Below are 23,294 nucleotides of genomic sequence, written 5' to 3'. Positions count from 1 at the left end.
TGGTCAGCTGCTGCAGCCCGACCAGCAAGAGCTGAAGCAGGGCGAGGCATCGCCTCACCTGGGAAGCACGAGGAGAAGGGAATCCGTTTTCCTAGCCAGGCGAACTGAGACACAACACCTGGAAAATCGGGTAACTCCCACCCCAATATGCGCTTTAAGCAAACGAGCACACCAGGAGAATATATCCCACACCTGGCCGGGAGGGTCCCACGCCCACGGAGCCTCCCTCATTGCTAACACAGCAGTCTGCGATCTAACTGCAAGGCAGCAGCGAGGCTGGGGGAGGGGCACCCACCATTGCTGAGGCTTAATTAGGTAAACAAAGCTGCTGGGAAGCTCGAACTGGGTGAAGCTCACAGCAGCTCAAGGAAACCTGCCTGTCTCTGTAGACTCCACCTCTGGGGACAGGGCACAGCTAAAAAAAAAACAACAAAAAGGTAGCAGAACCTCTGCAGACGCAAACATCTCTGTCTGACAGCTTTGAAGAGAGCAGTGGATCTCCCAACATGGAGATTGAGATCTGAGAATGGACAGACTGCCTGCTCAAGTGGGTCCCTGACCCCTGAGTAGCCTAACTGGGAGACATCCCCCACTAGGGGCAGTCTGACACCCCACACCTCACAGGGTGGAGTACACCCCTGAGAGGAAGCTTCCAAAGAAGAATCAGACAGGTACACTCGCTGTTCAGCATATTCTATCTTCTGCAACCTCTGCTGCTGATACCCAGGCAAACAGGGTCTGGAGTGGACCTCAAGCAATCTCCAACAGACCTACAGCTGAGGGTCCTGACTGTCAGAAGGAAAACTATCAAACAGGAAGGACACCTATACCAAAACCCCATCAGTACGTCACCATCATCAAAGACCAGAGGCAGATAAAACCACAAAGATGGGGAAAAAGCAGGGCAGAAAAGCTGGAAATTCAAAAAATAAGAGTGCATCTCCCCCTGCAAAGGAGCGCAGCCATCACCAGCAATGGATCAAAGCTGATCAGAGAATGACAAGATGAGAGAAGAAGGCTTCAGTCCATCAAACTTCTCAGAGCTAAAGGAGGAATTCTGTACCCAACGCAAAGAAACTAAAAATCTTGAAAAAAGAGTGGAAGAATTGACAGCTAGACTAATTAATGCAGAGAAGGTCATAAACGAAATGACAGAGATGAAAACCATGACACGAGAAATACGTGACAAATGCACAAGCTTCAGTAACCGACTCGATCAACTGGAAGAAAGAGTATCAGCGATTGAGGATCAAATGAATGAAATGAAGCGAGAAGAGAAACCAAAAGAAAAAAAGAAGAAAAAGAAATGAACAAAGCCTGCAAGAAGTATGGGATTATGTAAAAAGACCAAATCTACGTCTGATTGGGGTGCCTGAAAGTGAGGGGGAAAATGGAACCAAGTTGGAAAACACTCTTCAGGATATCATCCAGGAGAACTTCCCCAACCTAGTAGGGCAGGCCAACATTCAAATTCAGGAAATACAGAGAACGCCACAAAGATACTCCTCCAGAAGAGCAACTCCAAGACACATAATTGCCAGATTCACCAAAGTGGAAATGAAGGAAAAAAATCTTAAGGGCAGCCAGAGAGAAAGGTCGGGTTACCCACAAAGGGAAGCCCATCAGACTAACAGCAGATCTCTCGGCAGAAACTCTACAAGCCAGGAGAGAGTGGGGGCCATATTCAACGTTCTTAAAGAAAAGAATTTTAAACCCAGAATTTCATATCCAGCCAAACTAAGTTTCATAAGTGAAGGAGAAATAAAATCCTTTAGAGATAAGCAAATGCTTAGAGATTTTGTCACTACCAGGCCTGCCTTACAAGAGACCCTGAAGGAAGCCCTAAACATGGAAAGCCCTAAACATGGTACCAGCCATTGCAAAAACATGCCAAAATGTAAAGACCATCGAGACTAGGAAGAAACTGCATCAACTAACGAGCAAAATAACCAGTTAATATCATAATGACAGGATCAAGTTCACACATAACAATATTAACCTTAAATGTTAACGGACTAAATGCTCCAATTAAAAGACACAGACTGGCAAAACTGGATAAAGAGTCAAGACCCATCAGTCTGCTGTATTCAGGAGACCCATTTCACATGCAGAGACATACATAGGCTCAAATAAGGGATGGAGGAAGATCTACCAAGCAAATGGAGAACAAAAAAAAAAAGAGGGGTTGCAATCCTAGTCTCTGATAAAACAGACTTTAAACCATCGAAGATCAAAAGAGACAAAGAAGGCCATTACATAATGGTAAAGGGATCAATTCAACAGGAAGAGCTAACTATCCTAAATATATATGCACCAATACAGGAGCACCCAGATTCATAAAGCAAGTCCTTAGAGACTTACAAAGAGACTTAGACTCCCATACAATAATAATGGGAGACTTCAACACTCCACTGTCAACATTAGACAGATCAACGAGACAGAAAGTTAACAAGGATATCCAGGAATTGAACTCATCTCTGCACCAAGCGGACCTAATAGACATCTATAGAACTCCCCACCCCAAATCAACAGAATATACATTCTTCTCAGCACCACATCACACTTATTCCAAAATTGACCACATAATTGGAAGTAAAGCACTCCTTAGCAAATGTAAAAGAACAGAAATTATAACAAACTGTCTCAGACCACAGTGCAATCAAACTAGAACTGAGGACTAAGAAACTCAATCAAAACCGCTCAACTACATGGAAACTGAACAACCTGCTCCTGAATGACTACTGGGTACATAACAAAATGAAAGCAGAAATAAAGATGTTCTTTGAAACCAATGAGAACAAAGATACAACATACCAGAATCTCTGGGACACATTTAAAGCAGTGTGTAGAGGGAAATTTATAGCACTAAATGCCCACAAGAGAAAGCAGGAAAGATCTAAAATGGACACTCTAACATCACATTAAAAGAACTAGAGAGGCAAGAGCAAACACATTCAAACGCTAGCAGAAGGCAAGAAATAACTAAGATCAGAGCAGAGCTGAAGGAGATAGACACAAAAACCCTCCAAAAATCAATGAATCCAGGAGTTGGTTTTTGAAAAGATCAACAAAATTGACAGACTGCTAGCAAGACTAATAAAGAAGAAAAGAGAGAGGAATCAAATAGATGCAATAAAAAATGATAAAGGGGACATCACCACCGACCCCACAGAAACACAAACTACCATCAGAGAATACTATAAACACCTCTACGCAAATCAACTAGAAAATCTAGAAGAAATGGATAATTTCATGTACACTTATACTCTCCCAAGACTAAACCAGGAAGAAGTTGAATCCCTGAATAGACCAATAGCAGGCTCTGAAATTGAGGCAACAATTAATAGCCTACCCACCAAAAAAGTCCAGGACCAGATGGATTCACAGCTGAATTCTACCAGAGGTACAAGGAGGAGCTGGTACCACTCCTTCTGAAACTATTCCAATCAATAGAAAAAGAGGGAATCCTCCCTAACTCATTTTATGAGGCCAACATCATCCTGATACCAAAGCCTGGCAGAGACACACACAAAAAAAAAGAGAATTTAGACCAATATCATGATGAACATCGATGCAAAAATCCTCAATAAAATACTGGCAAACCGGATTCAGCAGCACATCAAAAAGCTTATCCACCATGATCAAGTGGCTTCATCCCTGGGATGCAAGGCTGGTTCAACATTCGCAAATCAATAAACGTAATCCAGCATATAAACAGAACCAAAGACAAGAACCACATGATTATCTCAATAGATGCAGAAAAGGCTTTTGACAAAATTCAACAGCCCTTCATGCTAAAAACGCTCAATAAATTCGTATTGATGGAACGTACCTCAAAATAATAAGGGCTATTTATGACCAACCACAGCATATCATACTGAATGGGCAAAAACTGGAAAAATTCCCTTTGAAAACTGGCACAAGACAGGGATGCCCTCTCTCACCACTCCTATTCAACATAGTGTTGGAAGTTCTGGCTAGGGCAATCAGGCAAGAGAAAGAAATCAAGGGTATTCAGTTAGGAAAAGAAGAAGTTAAATTGTCCCTGTTTGTAGGTGACATGATTGTATATTTAGAAAACCCCATGGTCTCAGCCCAAAATCTCCTTAAGCTGATAAGCAACTTCAGCAAAGTCTCAGGATACAAAATGAATGTGCAAAAATCACAAGCATTCTTATACACCAGTAACAGAGAAGCAGAGAGCCAAATCAGGAATGAAGTTCCATTCACAATTGCTTCAAAGAGAATAAAATACCTAGGAATCCAACTTACAAGGGATGTCAAGGACCTCTGCAAGGAGAACTACAAACCACTGCTCAGTGAAATCAAAGAGGACACAAACAAATGGAAGAACATACCATGCTCATGGATAGGAAGAATCAATATCGTGAAAATGGCCATACTGCCCAAGGTTATTTATAGATTCAGTGCCATCCCCATCAAGCTACCAATGAGTTTCTTCACAGAATTGGAAAAAAAACGGCTTTAAAGTTCATATGGAACCAAAAAAGAGCCCGCATTGCCAAGACAATCCTAAGTCAAAAGGACAAAGCTGGAGGCGTCACGCTACCTGACTTCAAACTATACTACAATACTATAGTAACCAAAACAGCATGGTACTGGTACCAAAACAGAGATATAGACCAATGGAACAGAACAGAGTCCTCAGAAATAATACCACACATCTACAGCCATCTGATCTTTGACAAACCTGAGAGAAACAAGAAATGGGGAAAGGATTCCCTATTTAATAAATGGTGCTGGGAAAATTGGCTAGCCATAAGTAGAAAGCTGAAACTGGATCCTTTCCTTACTCCTTATACGAAGATTAATTCAAAATGGATTAGAGACTTAAATGTTAGACCTAATACCATAAAAACCCTAGAAGAAAATCTAGGTAGTACCATTCAGGACATAGGCATGGGCAAGGACTTCATGTCTAAAACACCAAAAGCAACGGCAGCAAAAGCCAAAATTGACAAATGGGATCTAATTAAACTAAAGAGCTTCTGCACAGCAAAAGAAACTACCATCAGAGTGAACAGGCAACCTACAGAATGGGAGAAAATTTTTGCAATCTACTCATCTGACAAAGGGCTAATATCCAGAATCTACAAAGAACTCAAACAAATATACAAGAAAAAAAAAAAACAACCCCATCAAAAAGTGGGCAAAGGATATGAACAGACATTTCTCAAAAGAAGACATTCATACAGCCAACAGACACATGAAAAAATGCTCATCATCACTGGCCATCAGAGAAATGCAAATCAAAACCACAATGAGATACCATCTCACACCAGTTAGAATGGCAATCATTAAAAAATCAGGAAACAACAGGTGTTGGAGAGGATGTGGAGAAATAGAACACACTTTACACTGTTGGTGGGATTGTAAACTAGTTCAACCATTAGGAAAACAGTATGGCAATTCCTCAAGGATCTAGAACTAGATGTACCATATGACCAGCCATCCCACTACTGGGTATATACCCAAAGGATTATAAATTATTCTACTACAAAGACACATGCACACGTATGTTTATTGCGGCACTATTCACAATAGCAAAGACTTGGAATCAACCCAAATGTCCATCTGTGACAGACTGGATTAAGAAAATGTGGCACATATACACCATGGAATACTATGCAGTCATAAAAAGGATGAGTTTGCATCCTTTGTAGGGACATGGATGCAGCTGGAAACCATCATTCTTAGCAAACTATCACAAGAACAGAAAACCAAACACCGCATGTTCTCACTCATAGGTGGGAACTGAACAATGAGATCACTTGGACTCAGGAAGCAGAACATCACACACTGGGGCTTATCATGGGGAGGGGGGAGGGGGAGGATTGCATTGGGGAGTTATACATGATATAAATGATGAATTGATGGGTGCTGACGAGTTGATGGGTGCAGCACACCAACATGGCACAAGTATACATATGTAACAAACCTGCACGTTATGCACATGTACCCTAGAACTTAAAGTATATTAAAAAAAAAAAAAAGAAAGAAAAAAAAACTTTTTGGGCATTGTAAGATTGACCATTACTGGGGGGCGGGGGGCAGGGAACAACTACTCGTCTACTTCACTAGTAAGTAAATAGTACACCAAAGGAAGCAGAGGGATGCAAGAAGTAATGAAAAGCAAAGAAATGGGTAGGCAAATTAGTAAATAAAAAATCTCTGTGGATAGTAAGAAAAAATAACAGAAATAATAATAAGAGTAGAAGAAATGGAGGTAAAGTATTACAAGGAACTTTCAGAATGACAATAGAGGTATTAACTTCAGATTTTGTTGATTTCAATGTGAATACTTAAAATAAGGGTAACCCTTGAAAGACAGAAATAAAGTGTTTGACTTCCACACCAGTGGAGGAGTGAAAAGGGGAATAGAAAGATAGTCCTCTCCAGCAAGAAACAGAAAAGGAGAAAAAAAGCAGCATGGTTACTAGAAAACACAGAGGAAGGATTTTTAAAGATCTTCATTGCATGCAATCTAAAAGAGACTAACCTAAAATAAATTAATGTAGAAAGGTTGAAAATAGATGGAAAAAGGTATACAAAACAAATATTAACCAAAAGTAATCTTGTTTCGGCAGTACTTTCATTAGGTAAAATGTTAGTTAGGGTGAAAGACATTAATACATATAAAAAGGGATACTATTCGTGATAAAAGGAACCATAAAAGTGTATAACACCTAGGAACTAACAACATAAAAAACTACCTAACCATATAACCTTAAAATACTCAAAGCAAAAGCACCCAGAATCATAAGGGAACTCAAGAAATCTACAAACTTGTTGAATGATTTTAACAACCCTCTTTCAGAAATAGAACTAGCAGGCAAGAAATATTTAAGATTTAGAAGATTTTAACACTACAATGAGTAAATTTGATTATAGATATATATGTGTATGTATATGAGTATATAGACTCTCCTGCCCAACTAGTAGAGAATATATACTTTTTGAATATATATTTGTACTTTCAGAGTCTTTGCAAACATTCACCACATACTAAGTCATAAAGGGGGTCTCAGAAAATTCCAAAGAAGCTACATCATACAGACCATGCTCATACATGATTAAGCAACTACATCAGAAGTCACAATAACAGGTACTTAAACACATGTCATATGATAGAAAACTAGAATAACACACCTCTAAATAATCCATGGATTACCAACTTCTCAGCAATGTGTGTAATTCTTCTGCTAAATAGCCCATGGGTTAAAGAGGACATCACAATGGAAATTCCAGAGTACTTAAAGTTAAGTGTATCTTCTAAAAACTACAGCAAATGTCATGTTTAATTGGGGAACTTTAGAATAATTCCCATAAAGTCAAGAAAAAGACAGTGATTTCTGCTAGTATTTCAATAGTTCTACATTATATAGGATAACTTAGTTATGAACATGGCAGGAAAATATGAGGTATAAAGTTTGCCAATCTTATCATAGGCTTATGATAACAACACAAAAACTTCTAAACTGCCTAATCTAGCAAAGAAATGTAAGGCTTTTATGGGAAGATGAAGGGTAACTTCAGCTTTATCTATGACATTCTAGTCCTTTTATTAAAAAAAAAACTGAAGCCAATAACTTAATATTTGTTAATTTTGGGCTACAGCTACATAAGTATTTGTCAACATCATTTTCTGTTCTATAATTTTTTAACTTTTCAAAAGAGAAGGAAGAAAAACAGTTTGTTAGTGAAGTTCTGGGTCCTCAGTGAACTCAAGATCTGCTAGGGGATAGGCTTGTACATGGCTAATCATTCAGTAACAAAGATTTAGCATGTACTTACTGTATGTTGGGCAGAGTTGGAGGGAACAGGGTGTGACTTTTCAAAGTCCTTGACCTCGTGGAGCTTAGTAGAGGAGACAGCATCAGTCCCTCTCCTCTCAGGCCATCCCCTATTTGAGGAGCTCCTCTCAAAATGACTGACTCTTACTATTATTCTATTAGTTTTGATGAAATTGGCCTTACATTCTCCCATTTGACCAAAATGAGCCAAGTGAATGATTATAGATAGTGTGCTTATGCCAAGACCTTGAGACAGAGTCTGTAATATATAGGAATAGACCAAGGTCCATTATATCTAATTAACCTGGATAACTGACTGGTGACTAATGAGGACCTGGGGAACAGTTTTGAAAGTTTAGCTTTGCTTGTTCAAGTGTACTAAGGAATCCAGCTCTTGAAGGATAAGAACTGAAACAGAAAGCACCTCGCCTTTTTGCAATAGACCAGAGATCAACAAAGTCCTGTTTTTGTATGACCCTTGAGCCAAGCCTTTCAAAGGTTGTTACACACACACACACACACACACACACATGAGAAAGAGAGAGAGAGAGAGAGAAAGAGAAAGAGAAAGAAAGAAGAAAGAGAGAGAGAAAGAAAGAAATCAGCAATAGAGAATGTAATATGGCCCTCAGAGTCTTAGATATTTGCCATCTGGGCCTACACAGAATAAGTTTGCCAGCCCCTGCAGTAGAACAACAGTTCTCGAAGTGTGATCCCTGACCAGCAGCATCAGCAGTTTGTAGGAACTGGTTACAAATACCAATTGTCAGATCCCACCCAGAATTAAACAGTCTAGGGGTGGGGCCCAGTAATCCCAGTTTTAATAAGCCCTCCTAATCATTCTGATATGTGCTGAAGTTGAAGAATCACTGCTATAGACCAATGGCTTAATCCCATTATAAAAGATTACCTGTCTCTCAGTCTCACCAGTTTCACAAAAAAGTGGAGATTCGGAATAGATTGTGGCCAACTAGCAGAGAATAATCTTGAGGGAACATTTTGTTCTTTTGTCTTGATCACACCCATTACTGACATTTACACAGTCCAGCTAATAGAAATAGTCCATCCAATACAAATGCTCTTTTAAGGCCCTAGAAGCACTTTCAGTGGATCTGTGCTCAGAGTCATGGAGAAATAAGAAATCCTAAGATGTTTTAAACTACTATAATGATCTAGAGTTATATGTTTGCTGCTTTGGAACATTAACTGTTCTCTAGTTTTCATTATCAGAATACTTTCATGTTTTTTCAGCCTTTATCTGAAATTTAGGCACATTTATAATAACAATATACTTCCAAGATTTTCCTTACTGGTTAACTTATAGGTAAATTTGAATTTAGTCTTCTTTTCATGGTTAGCATTCTATCATATGTTGATAGAAATTCATTTGTATAGTGTTTAAGTTTTTCAGTGTTCTTGATCTTTCCAAGACTGTAGGTAGACAGACCTCATTTTCATTTTACAGAGAAGAATAGAAAGCCTAGAGCCTGCTTAGCTTCACTATACATAGTGGCATGGGTCTTCCAAGTCCATCATTCTACTCTACATCCTGAATGTGGTCAGAAATTTTCTCACGTTGTTAACCTTAAAACACAGTTTCTGACCTGTTGGTAACATCACTAGCCAACAAATGCAAGAGAAAAAAAAGAAAAGTTTATAATAAAGTTTGCTATTTTACAAGTAAGAACTATAGTTTCTTTATCTTACAACACAATTTTTAAAAAATTTTTTTTATTTAAAAAATCGTATGTGTGAGAGAAACAGAACATACACATGCATGTGTATGGAGAGACGTGAAAAGCTGAGACAGGTCATCTTTACCTTGGAACATTTAATACTGTGTGTTCTTAGAGACATATCCCCATTGTCTTGTATCTTTAATTCTTTCTCTGCCAAATTATGGACTTTACAATTTATTTGGTGGTAATACACTTGTATAAATGTAAGAACAATTTACAGAGCAAAATTCATGTTAGAACAAATAAATAGTAGAAGGGCCAATGAACCACAGGGTGCTGATAGTTCATTAAGAAGGTTTCTTCATGAAGGATTGGCTGAAATTAGCTATTTTAAAGAAATACAGAGATGAGGCTTAAAAATCCACCACTTGGAATTAATGTTGTTTTTGATGTGGTTTTCACCATTGTTATGAGACAAGGTATCATTTGTGTATGAGGACAAGTATTGGGAGAATATATATACACACACACACACATACACACACATATATCTTTTTATAAAACTGATCATATTCTATTCTATTCACACCTTCTGATATGCTTTGGCTCTCTCCCCACCCAAATCATCTTGAATTATAACCCCCACAATTCCCATGTGTCGTGGGAGAAACCTGGTGGGAGGTGATTGAATTATGGGGGCAGGTCTTTCCTGCGCTGTTCTCATGATAGTGAATGAGTCTCACGAGATCTGGTAGTTTTAAAAATGGGAGTTTCCCAGCACAACCTCTCTCTTTGCTTGCCACCATCCGTATAAGACATGACTTGCTCCTCCTTGCCTTCTGCCATGATTGTGAGGCCTCCCCAGCCACGTGGAACTGTCAGTCCATTAAACCTCTTCTTCTTCCCAGTCTCAGGTATGTCTTCATCAGCAGCCATTATGAAAACAGACTAACCCAGGAAATATATATATATATATCCTATTAGTTCTGTCCATCTAGAGAACCCTGACTAATACACCTTCTCACCCTCATCTCTACACTTTAATTGTTGATAAAGTTTTTCAAAAAAATGTCCTAGGTGTGTGTGTGTATGTGCATTCATGTGTGTTTTTGTTGTTGTTGTTGTTGTTGTTTGTTTGCTTTTTTTGAGACGGAGTCTCGCTCTGTCTCCCAGGCTGGAGTGCAGTGGCCGATCTCAGCTCACTGCAAGCTCCGCCTCCCGGGTTTACGCCATTCTCCTGCCTCAGCCTCCCGAGTAGCTGGGACTACATTAGCTGGGACTACAGGCGCCCGCCACTTCGCCCGTTTTTTTTTTTTTTTTTTGTATTTTTTAGTAGAGACGGGGTTTCACCGTGTTAGCCAGGATGGTCTTGATCTCCTGACCTCGTGATCCGCCCGTCTCGGCCTCCCAAAGTGCTGGGATTACAGGCTTGAGCCACCGCGCCCGGCCTCATGTATGTTTTTATATCTTTAACCTTTTTGAGTGTACATCTTTAGCATCTTTCTGTAACATCTTGTCTTAGTCAATTTTGTGATGCTATAACAAAATACCTGAAATTTCTTCAGTCTTAGTCCATTTATCTTGCTTTAAAGGAATACCTGAGGCTGAGTGATTTATAAAGAACAGAACAGGGTAATTTATAAAGAACAGAAATGTATTTTCTCAGTTTTGGAGGCTAGGAAGTCTCCCATCAAGGTGCCAGTATTTAGTGTCTAGTAAGGGCCTTCTTGCTGTGTCCTCCTGTGACAGCAAGTGGAAGGGCAAGAGGAGGACACTGCTGCATGAAGCCTCTTTTATGAGGGCCTTAATGACATTCATGAGGGAGGAACCCTCATGGCCTAATCACCTATTAAAGACCCTACCCTTAATCCTGTCACATTGGCAACACTTGAATTTAGGAGAGACTTGCTTCAAACCATAGCACATCTGAACTTAGCAAAGGACTGGTTTTCTGAAATTTCCAATCACTTGAGGGCTCAGTTGTCTGTAGGCTGTGTGTGAAAGCAGCAAATTGTGTTGACATAAGCACAATTAATTATCACCCTTGGCCTTGTGCTTCCAGGCCATGTTTTCCTTACCTTCAATGCTCATTTTATTATGTTTCTTTCTCTGCCTCTTCTGTCTTTACCTCCCTCACCTTTCTCTTCTCTGTGTCTCATTCTGTCTCTTCCCCTCTCTTCCCCCTCACCCCTCTCCTCTGTCCTGTTGTCCTCTGTCCACTTCTGCCTCTACTTTTCTCCTGCCTCTCTCCCCCAACCCCCATGTGCCTAGCTCTCAAATCTTTATCTTCTCTTTTCTTTCCCCCACTCTGATTTCATTTCTATTTGTCTAGGAGTAAATGGTCAACAACTAGCATGTTATATGTAAGAACATTAATAAAAATCATTTTAATATAAATGGGGATTTCTAATTTCAAAGATCAACATTGCTGAAAGCTATCAAAGAGCCATGGACTTTAAATTTCTTAGTAATGGGCATTCATTCTTTTATGGTATCCCTAGTGATGGTACTAGCAGTGGTGGGAAAAATGACAACAACAACAATAGTGTTTTATTCTTCTTAATATGGCTAATATTTGCTGACTTTTTACCACTTGCCATATATTGTTCTAAGTAGTTGGTTTTTAGAATATATCTGGGGACCCTCGGGGATGGCCAAGACTTTCAGAAAGCTATGAGGTCAAAACTGTTTTCATAATAATGCTAAGATATCATTTGCCTTTTTCACTTTCTTTACATTTGCACTGATTACACAGAAGCAATGGCATGTAATCAGTACTGGTTGCTTCGCCCAAATCAAGGCAGGTAGTCATTGTAGTCTTCATTGTCAGCATTCTTAGTTTAAAAAAAAAAAAACAGCCCATTTTATTTTAGAAAGTCCCTGATAAAACAGTAAATTGTATTAAGTCTTTTTTTTTTTTTTTTTGAGACGGAGTCTTGCTCTGTCGCCGGGGCTGGAGTGCAGTGGCCGGATCTCAGCTCACTGCAAGCTCCGCCTCCCGGGTTCACGCCATTCTCCTGCCTCAGTCTCCCGAGTAGCTGGGACTACAGGCGCCCGCCACCTCGCCCGGCTAGTTTTTTTTTTGTATTTTTTAGTAGAGACGGGGTTTCACAGTGTTCGCCAGGATGGTCTCGATCTCCTGACCTCGTGATCCGCCCGTCTCGGCCTCCCAAAGTGCTGGGATTACAGGCTTGATGTATTAAGTCTTGACCCTTGAATACATGTCCTTTCAATGTTCTGTGTGACAAAATGGGGAACTATGCATAAAACACTTCTACATGCTAGATATGTTTGAGTTGCCAACTGAATTAGTCATGTTTCACAGGCCACCCTCTTTATTTGAAAAAAAATTTTTTTAATGTCCTTTGAATACTGATGAATTTTCAAATAGCAGAGCTAAATAACAATGTCTAAGATTACCTACCACAGAACAACTCATTTTATAGATTAGAAAAATACAACCCAGATATTAAAAGCCATATCCAAGACAACACTCTTACAGATGCGTGATTTATGGCCTCATCTTATATTTTATAATGCCTTAAATTTCCAAATACTTTCATATATATACACTTTTTCATCCAATCCTCATACAGCATTGTGAGTATGTAAAACAGCTTAAAGATAAGGAAATTGAGACTCAAGGAAGACAATTCTCTGAATGCATTTTATGTTTTCCTGGCCTTTCAGCTATTATCTCTGAGGGCCTGAAGTAAGGCAGTGCAAATCAAGAAGAGATAGAATCCATAAAACCTGGCAACTAACTAGATGCAGAAGAAAAGGAAATGAAGGAGCCAGGGAATTTCCTGAAGTTGTTTTGCTTTGTTTTGTTTTGTTTTTTTGTATGAACCTTAGGAGGGTATGACTAACTGAGAAAAAAATGAAAAGGAATAGATTCCATCAACAGATGTTTATGGAAGGCCTCTTCATTGGCACTACTGTAATCTGCTTTGGAGGATGCTTAGATGTATAGACTGTCTGTCTCTACTGTCTATTGGGAGATATGTCTTCCATGCCAGTAACTCTTATTTCAAGGTAAAAGTGGTAAGCACCTTAAGAAAAGCTTAGTTCAAGTCCCATAAAAGTAATTGCTTTTGCACCAACCTAATACTTCTAGACTCAGGGAAAATTTTATGAAAAGAGGAGCATTTGAAAGGAGACTTGCAGAATGGTAGCATTTGGATGTGCAGAGATAAGGGAAGTTCAGTTACAGGATAATAGAGCAGGGCAAGGAAGGAGGAATGTCTGCTATGCAAATTAGTGGGAATAGAGTGTGTGTGAGAGCAAATGATGAGAAATTATTGTTATTAGAAATAATTTTTCCAAGAAATTATTGAAAATGTTGGCCAGAGCCTGAAAATAGTAAATACCATAATATGGCATACATGATCAGTTTTCCATAGGTACTTAGTTAATTTTTTTTTTTTTACTGTTTTTTTATTGTTGTTGTTGTTTTCTTTTTTTGTCCTTATTTTTGTATTTAATTTTATTTATTTATTTATTTATTTTAGACAGAGTCTCACTCAGTCACCCAGGCTGGAGTGCAGTGGCACAATCTCAGCTCACTGCAACCTCCGCCTCCCGGGTTCAAGCGATTCTTTTGCCTCAGCCACCCAGGTAGCTGGGACTACAGGGTGCGCCACCATGCCCAGCTAATTTTTGTATTTTTAGTAGAGTGGGGGTTCCTCCATGTTGCCCAGGCTGGTCTCAAACTCCTGACCTCAGGTGATCTGCACACCTCAGCCTCCCAAAGTGCTGGGATTACAGGCATGAGTCACCACACCCAGCCTACTTAATTTTTTTTTAATGACACTTGCCAAACAAATGTCTTTTTAAAGTACAACTTAGTTATTTCTTTACGTATGAAATTTCTTTATTTTTCATTGACTTAAGAATTTCAAGTTCAGATAACATAATTCATCTTCCCAGATGTTGGTGTATAGTTTTAGAGAGGGCTGTACCAAATATTTTACTCTGGTGTAATTTTTAACATCTGTAGTGGCTTATTTAAACCTGCAGTCTTTGGATAACTGTATTCTCCTCACACTTGGAAATTCCATCAGTCTTAGTCCATTTGTGTTGCTATAAAGGAATACCTGAGGCTGAGTGATGTACAAAGAAAAGAGGTTTATTTGGCCCATGGTTCTGCAGGCTATGCAAGAAATATGGTGTCAGTATCTGCTTCTGGTCAGGACCTGAGGAAGATTCCACTCATGACATAAGACGAAGGAAAGCAGGCATCACATGGTGAGAGAAAAGGCAAGAGAAAAAGGAGGAGGTGAGCCTGGCGAGTGTGAACTAAGAGCAAGAATTCAGTCGTTGTCATGAGAATGACACCAAACCACTCTTGAGGGGTCCTCCCCATGACCCAAACACCTCCCACTAGGCCCCACCTCCAACACTGGGCATCAGATTTCAACAAGAGACTTGGGGGAACCAAACAAACCATATCCCAGACAATAGCACCATCAATCTTTTAAATGGCACTTTTATCTGAACTACATCCCTGAGTCTATCCTCAAATAGCTTAACTTTGTCTTTGAAGTCTTTCTTCTCCTTTGCCATTAGTGGTTATTTTCTGCTGCAGAATTAATCTGACTTGGATGTTTATTCCTGTTTTTTCCCTAGATAAGTCAGATAAATATGATGCACGTGATGTTGAAAGGCTACAACAAGATGATAACTGGGTTGAAAGTTACTTATCTTGGAGACATAATATTGTAGATGAAACACTGAAGATGCTCGATGAGAGTTTTCAGTGGAGGAAAGAAATTTCTGTCAATGGTAAGCTGTTCAATTTAACCTTGACTGTAATATATCCTGTATAAATGGTATTGTTTTACATTTATCTAATCATGTATTTGCACATACTCCTAGCAGTCATCATAAACACCAAAATATAATTATTTATAAAGACCCAGTAATACTTTCAAAGGAACAGCTTATAAGTCTTTTTAGTAGGAACGTTCATAAGGAAATCAGATCACCAGAGAGCAGAATCACACTCAGATTCTTCAGTCACAGCAGAGTTTCCTAATCTGTGTTTAATTCAGTACCATTAAGCAATAGCAAGACAGTAGCTTTGCTACTAGGCCTAGAAATAAGGAGATACTGTCCATTTTTCTCAATTATTTCCTATGCCCTTCTCTATCCCCACAGTTCCTTGTGCTAATAGGTTAATAGGTGCACCATATAGAATTCTTAAATGAATGAGAGTCACCCCAAAAATGCAAGCTTATCCCCAGGGAAGCCTATCACAGTCTTCTCTTTATATTGTTTTTATTTTTGTCGGTACATAGTAGATGTATATATTTTGGGGTACATGCAGCCTTAGCTTCTTAATTTCTAAGTCTGCTACTAGATTGAATTTTTTTCCAAAAATGGGAGTTTCAAGTCTTGTAGTTTTATAATGGTCTTCAAGTATATGATGACCTGTTAGTTCTCTCCTCCAAAAAATTGAATAAGAAGAAACTGGCATAACTTCTGATTTCAGTTAGGCATAAAGCAGAATTTTCTGTCCTTGAGGATTATAACCTCTGAAGTGACTTGAATCTGAAGACTTAACACAAAATGGTCAACAAATAAATCTAGAGCAGATACTCTCCTTACTCTTTATGCTTGCAGAAGGACTCCCTGAAAAGGGGAGTAGTAAGAAATAACGTGATTGGAAATTTAACAACCGTAGGTAATTTCAACAGTGAAGCATTTATTAACCAAACAAAGAAATATAAATCTGATATTTCTAAATGAATTAAGTACCCAATAAATATTTAAATTCAACAATGTTTGTTTTCTTACATAGAATTGCTATTTTCTGGTGGAAAATAGCAGAGATCTGGTAAAAGGGGATGGGGAAAGATAAATCTTTGAAAGATCTTAAGGTACTGCTGGTGAGTGAAACAAAAGCATTGGCATTTGCTGCCTTGCTATGTTGATCCTTAGCCTCCCCAAAAACTGGAGAGGCACTCTGTTTGTTCCTCCTGCTGAAGTTCAAGTCCTCACATTTTTTGTTTTCATTTCTTATTTTCTCTTTTCTTTCTTTCTTTTATTTTATTTTGAGACAGGGTCTTGCTCTGTCACCCAGGCTGGAATGCAGTGTTGTGATCATAGCTCACTGCAGCCTTCAATGCCTGGGCTCAGGTAAGCCTCCCACCTCACCCTCCTGAGTAGCTGGGACGGCAGGCATATGCCACCATGCCTGGCTAATTTTTATTTATTTATTTTTAATTTGTTTGTCATTATTATTATTATTATTTTTGAGACAGAGTCTCGCTCTGTCGCCCAGGCTGGAGTGCATGGCACGATCTCGGCTTACTGCAAGCTCCGCCTCCCGGGTTCACACCATTCTCCTGCCTCAGCCTCCCAAGTAGCTAGGACTACAGGCGCCCACCACAAAGCCTGGCTAATTTTTTGTATTTTTAGCAGAGACAGGGTTTCACCGTGTTAGCCAGGATGGTGTCAATCTCCTGACCTTGTGATCCACCCGCCTCAGACTCCCAAAGTGCTGGGATTACAGGCGTGAGCCACCGCGCCCGGCCTAATTTTTATATATTTATCTTTGTAGAGAGGGATTCTCACTGTGTTGCCCAGGCTGGTCTCGAACTCCTGGCCTCAAATGATACTCCCGTGTTGGCCTCCCAAAGTGCTGGGATTTTATGAGTCACCATGCCTGGCCATTTTTCTTGAAGTATTTTCCACTTTCCTAAAGGTTTTTAAATGCATTAAAGTCTACTAGATAACAAACTTCGTATTAGATTGGTGCAAAAGTAATTGCAGCATTTGCCATTATGTTTAACTGCAAATACCACAGTTACTTTTGCACCAACCTAATAGAAAAATACCATTTTACTAAAGAAACCAAAGTGATTTTTTTCTACTAATTCTGAGGCTGCAATGTGGATATTTACTGGAATGTTCTCTTGAAACTCTGATAGTGATATTTGTTTGCAAGTCATTATGTGAAACAATCAAAATGTGGAAATGTATACACATAAATAATGACCTCTCAGGGGAACGGAGTTTATCCATTTTGGTCACCTGTGTCATTATTTCGTTTGTTTCCTTGGTAGGAAACACCACTTTATATTGCCAGAGACTTTCTTTTTGAATGTTTGGGTACATTGTATCATTTTTAAATATCAGAACTACTACATAACATTATCTTTACATTATGAGTTTTATTTTTAAACCCCTAAATTACAACTACTGATCAAAGCTTACCACTTTTTAGACCTTAGTGAATCCTCCATTCCCAGATGGTTATTGGAAATTGGTGTTATTTATCTCCATGGTTATGACAAAGAAGGTAACAAATTGTGTAAGTATATTTATGTTCTGGCTTTTCAAGATTTTGAGATTGAGATATCTATGTCAGCTGAATTAAGAATTAGCAGAACTTTCTCCATCTGTAGCACTCCTCAAGTCTACTGCAATGAGGGATTGGTAGAACCGTTTTTACAGAGTGTTAGATACTTAGTAGCTGTGCATACTGTTTGCGTTATAATAAAGTAGGCAATAAAGGCAAGCGCTGCATCCTACAGCATAAACAAAGTTATTTAATTCAGAGTCATTATCTTCTTTCTAATCTGACTGTGATATTAAAACTCAACTTAGTGTTTTTATGGAGAATTTTTTTTGACAGTCGCTAAAGGTTGCTAAGTAGGCCTTTTCCTTTTCAAGTCTCCCATAATCTCACTCTAGCTTTTTCTGAAATGTGCATTATAATGAAAGGAACAGTAAGAATCATCTCTTTTGTTCCAATGACTCCCCTGTTATACCTCTCTCCCACTGGCCCCAAATCCAGCCTGGTTTTGTACCCGGGATGCAACTTGGCAGGCGAGTTTGAGCCCCATACTGAACAGATGTCCTGCACTCATCTTCACTTCTCCATAGCATGTTGTCTGTCCCTGTTTCAGCAATACTCTTTTTGCATTTTCCTCTTACTGCCACCGCTTCCTTTTCAACCTTTTTTTCTCATTTTTCTTCTTCCTCCTGTCCCTTAAAGGTGTTTCCCAGGCTTTATTCCTTTCTTACATCTTTTACTTTACAGCTGATACAGTGTCCTTGGGTGATCAATCACGAGCATCTTGGCAGCTTTAGCTACCTCCCCCAGCACAGTATTGACCCCACACTATCCCGGGACACATGCACATACCTAGCTACCCACTGGCTGGCCCCACCTGCCTGTCAGCAGCCTTTAGCACAACACACTACTGAACATCCATGCCCCTCCACTTGCTCACTTTCTGTATTGCCCACCTCAGGCCCACTCATTGGCTCTTCCTCTAATATAGCTTCAATTTGGCCTTTTTTCCATCCTCACCAGCTACTTCCTCAATTCAGTTTCTAACTACTACCCCTTTGCCCCAGTCCCTTCCCAGGTCATAACCTGGTGGGTTTCCTTCTCTGCCTCCTCCACTCTATCCTCTGTGCTATTGCCTGAAAGGTGTTCTAAAATAGGAAAATCAGAATGCCCTAGAGTTTCATTCAGAGTCCTTCAAGTCCAGTTCTTTCCTATTTTGCTTCTCCTCTCACCACTCATCACATTTGTCTTAGCTACCACCACCTGAACAGTTTACCGTGCTCCACACACATGCACGGCACTGGCTCATGCCTCCATCGCCCTGTGTCAGTATCTTTCCTCTGGATGGAACATTTTTTCCAGTGCTCGACAAAAGCAGTGATTTTCTTTTTTGTTAAGCACAATGCAGAGCACGTTTAGATTATTATCAAATAGTGTTTGTTCATCTGTATTTTCTTTTCCCTCTTACAAGTGAAATTTGTTTATTTCCTAAGGGAAAGAAACAGTCTATCTCTTTGCTACTCTTTAATTTAAGGCTCTCAAGTGCCAACTGTTTCTCACTGAAAATAAGAAAGAGATGTTTTTGATCTAAGAAACAAAATGAATTGTAAATGAAAAATGTCAAGGGAAAGACAATATATATGTATAATAATAATATAATGCCATAATTCTTGTTCTTATTTTTATCTTCTGCTTAAAGTCTGGATCAGGGTGAAGTATCATATAAAAGACCAGAAAACCATATCGGACAAAAAGAAGCTCATAGCATTCTGGTTGGAGCGTTATGCTAAGAGGGAAAATGGGAAACCTGTAACAGTGATGTTTGACCTGTCAGAAACTGGAATAAATAGCATTGTAAGCATTTTTCATTCATTCCAAATCAGTGTTTATCATGGCTTCCTCCCTTTCTCCTGTCCTTGCTGCCAACCACATATTGCTGTAAAATTGAGGTAACTAACTTATATTAGGGATTTATTTTTTCTCCTTGCAGCGTGAGTGTAGTCAAACATGGAATAGGGTTTGCAAAGAATTAAATTTGTTTCTGTATTTGGCGTTGAAACTGTTGATTTCCTAGAAATGTTCCTTGTCTGAGACACAGGATGGGGAGGTAGCATGTCAAGGCTGGCAAGGTATGAATCGATGTGATAACTGTGAACTTTGATATCAAAGCTAATATCCTATAGCACCTGCCCCAGTGTGTGCCACAGAGTAGTATATTCAGGAAATATCAAGTAAGGTAATAGACCATCTCGAATTTGTTATATTCATACCATGTTTTACAGTTGCAAGATGTTCACATGAGTTTTGCACATATAACACTTTGTGATTTTATTGAGTGTTTTTGTTTGCTTGTTTGGATTTGTTTTCTATCTGTTTGATTTGGTTAGCTTTGGAAACCAGTTTTCTTCAGGTGATTTTGCCAAGCTTGAAAAATAAGTAAAACCTACCTGTCTTTAATTTGGGTCCTTGTGACCTTAGTGATACCTACAAACCCTTCAGCAGCAATTGAGATTACTTGGCACGTTTATTCTAACTACAGTCTCTTATATTTAATCTGTGGCTGATTCTGAGAGCAGTAATGTCGTATTCGCAAACGTTCTCAGGGCAGTGTTGAAATCTTTTCGGAATTCCATTTGGCAAAGTATGTTAAGAACCTTAAAGTGTTCGTATTTATACTCTTTGCCTGGTAACCAACTTCTGGAAATCTATTCTAAAGAAATAATCCTGAATACAGAAAAAGCATCATATATCAAAATATTTTCTCAGTGTCATTTAAAGTAATGAAAAATTAGAAAAGAAATGTAAATGTTCAACATGATGAAATGGCAGATTATGGTATATCTAATTGATGGAGTATATATAGCTATGTAAAATGTTGTTTATAAGGAATTTATAGTAATATTGGAGAGCACACTTTTTTCTGAGATGAAAAAAGCTGTTTGATTACACATACTGTAATATGCATGTGTACTATACCATGGTGATACATAGCCCAACAAAGGAAACTGTAGACATTATAACAAACACAAAATAGGCTAGAGAGAACTGCTAACAAGAGTTTTTTTGCAGTGGCAGGACCACAAATTTTTTTTCATGTTTCTATTTCTCTTTAATTTTCAAGGATCCAATGCCCTGGAGTTTTCCAACCTAGTTTCCTTGTCAATGGGTTTTAAATTAGAGAGAGTAAATTATTTTATATCCAAAATCAAAATCAATTTGCCTAGATAAATAAATATGCCATAAAAATAAATCATGATTCTTTTATCCTTTGGATATGATAGTTTCCTAATTATAACCCAGAATCATGAAGAATAAATGTTAATATTTTTGTTGCCAAGTATAAGAGAATTGACTTGAACTGTTTTATTTTTTTCAAGCTACTTATATCTCACCATCTTTAATTTGTAAATAAGGTGTATTTGCACTGCTAAGAATTTAAGTCATTATTAATGTTTTAAAATACTTGAATCTTGCTGAATAATTTATTTTGATAAATGACCCTTTCATGATTCACAAAGAATTTAAGTGAGCTTATAAAGATGTCTACAAAATCTCAAGGCAAAAATAAGAAAATCATTTGCTAGAGTTGGGACACCAGTTTGGCTCTAAGCTTTCAGCTGCCTGGCTGAAAGAAATGTAATCATTTAAAATTATTCAGCAACCATCCTTCACAACCAGTGTCTTAGAAGTATATGCATTCCTAATACTTGAACTAGAAAGTCTTTCATGGGTCCTCAAAAGGACGTTTTACAAGATAATGAATAACAGCCTCGAAAACTTCCTTATATAATGCTGAGCAATAGGGTTGATGGAGCTATTTCTTGTAGTCTCCATTAATAGAATATACCAGTGACATCTTATCATATCCACTTGAATTAGCAGTAACTCACCATTTTACGAAGAAGGATATTCAATTAAATAAATGATAGAAACAAGAATGTTATACCAAGACTATTTAGACAAAGTCTCTGGGGGCCATAAATTATAAACTAGGTAAACTAGGTAACCAAATTTTTATATAACTGGTTCTTTTCAGCCATTTTCTTTGACTGTTACTTAACTACCAATTATGAAAACTCCATGCACAGTGGCTATAATTAGTTACAAAGGTATTATTTTATATACATATATACACACACAAAGGTATTATTTTATATATATATATACACACACACACACACAAAGGTATTATTATATATATACCCATAACAAATACTTAAGATAGTTAAGGACGCTTACTTTTAGTTTACTGCAATTAAAGATGCTGCAACTAACATTCCAGGGATGAATTTATAGACTTTCATCTCTAGGACAACCCACCTTTCCAGTAATTGTGATGGATTTCACTTTGCTTGGTTATATCTTTCATTCCACAGTCTTTATAAGACGACCAATCGGAATTAGTGAATCAGTATGTGGCCATGGAGTAAAATGACCCATGGAAATAATAACCTTAATGACCTAATTTACTGTTGTTGTGCTCAAAGCAGTAGAACCAACCAGATAGCTATGTTTGTAGTCTCCCAGAAATCAGAATCAGTGAACAACACTGGAATATAAACTGAAAAACTAATTATAGGTCTCTAAATAAAATGAAAAAAGCCAGAAGTGGAGTAGATACAGCAGGCCAATGTGATTAGATTAATATTGTCATTAAAAAAGATTGATAAAATATATTTTATTGACACTGTTATGAGGTGTAAAAATTAGGATTAAAAAGCAAATATATGAGAATTTACATACATGTGTATTATCATTCCAAGTAGTCTGATTATAAACTGTTTACTTGTTTCAATAATTCTTTAGTTATTCAACAGAATTTTAGAATTTCTCTATGGAGATTGCTTTTAGATCCATTTTATGCCCCGTTGCCTTAGCAGCCTGAAGTACGTAACTAGTTTGAGGTAATGTGAATAATTTTAAAACATCACTAAAGCATCTGGTTTCTTCAGGTCAGTTTTAGGGCTGATTATTATAAATAGCTTAATGACCTAAAACCTAATCCTTGAGAATATAGATATTTACATATGAGCTTACTTTTTAAAGAATTTAATAATTGTCTCATTTGTATTTAATAATTTCTCACCTTTAGAAATGTGCAATTTTAAGTTACCTAATGTGGACAGTCTTAAAGATTTAATCTTTATTTTAGGACATGGACTTTGTACGCTTTATCATCAACTGCTTTAAGGTTTATTACCCTAAATACCTCTGTAAGTAACTTACTCCTTTATAAAAATATAACATATTGAAACTGTAGACAATGTCTGAGAATTGTGGAGCCTTATAGTATTATAGACTTTCATACCTGAAACTTTGTTTTCTGATGAAGAATTTTAAATATGTTCATAGACATTATTCTAACACATACAGAGGACAGTTTTTCATAAGTATTCATTGTCCTTCACAGTTAATTTTAAGAGTTTAAGTTCTAAACCATATGTATGGCATCCTATAACACACACACCCACTCACACACGTAGGTACATAAAAGCATAC

The 23,294-nt window shown here is 38.1% G+C and overlaps 1 protein-coding gene across 2 annotated transcripts in view; it reads left to right on the top strand.

Annotated features, from left to right (window-relative positions):
- MOSPD2 (motile sperm domain containing 2) overlaps positions 1-23,294 on the top strand; it is a 56,496-nt gene that overhangs the window by 11,921 nt on the left and 21,281 nt on the right. For both annotated transcript variants that reach the window (XM_033201050.1, XM_033201049.1), the window contains exons 3-6: positions 15,122-15,277; positions 17,724-17,810; positions 19,495-19,649; positions 22,948-23,008. In XM_033201050.1, coding sequence (XP_033056941.1) covers positions 15,122-15,277; positions 17,724-17,810; positions 19,495-19,649; positions 22,948-23,008 — 459 coding nt within the window. The remainder of the gene's footprint in view (positions 1-15,121; positions 15,278-17,723; positions 17,811-19,494; positions 19,650-22,947; positions 23,009-23,294) is intronic.

The sequence above is a fragment of the Trachypithecus francoisi genome, unplaced genomic scaffold (assembly GCF_009764315.1).
Source record: "Trachypithecus francoisi isolate TF-2019V2 unplaced genomic scaffold, Tfra_2.0 Lachesis_group6, whole genome shotgun sequence".
In the NCBI taxonomy this organism is placed as follows: domain Eukaryota; kingdom Metazoa; phylum Chordata; class Mammalia; order Primates; family Cercopithecidae; genus Trachypithecus; species Trachypithecus francoisi.
This window is presented reverse-complemented; position numbering and strand designations above follow the sequence as displayed.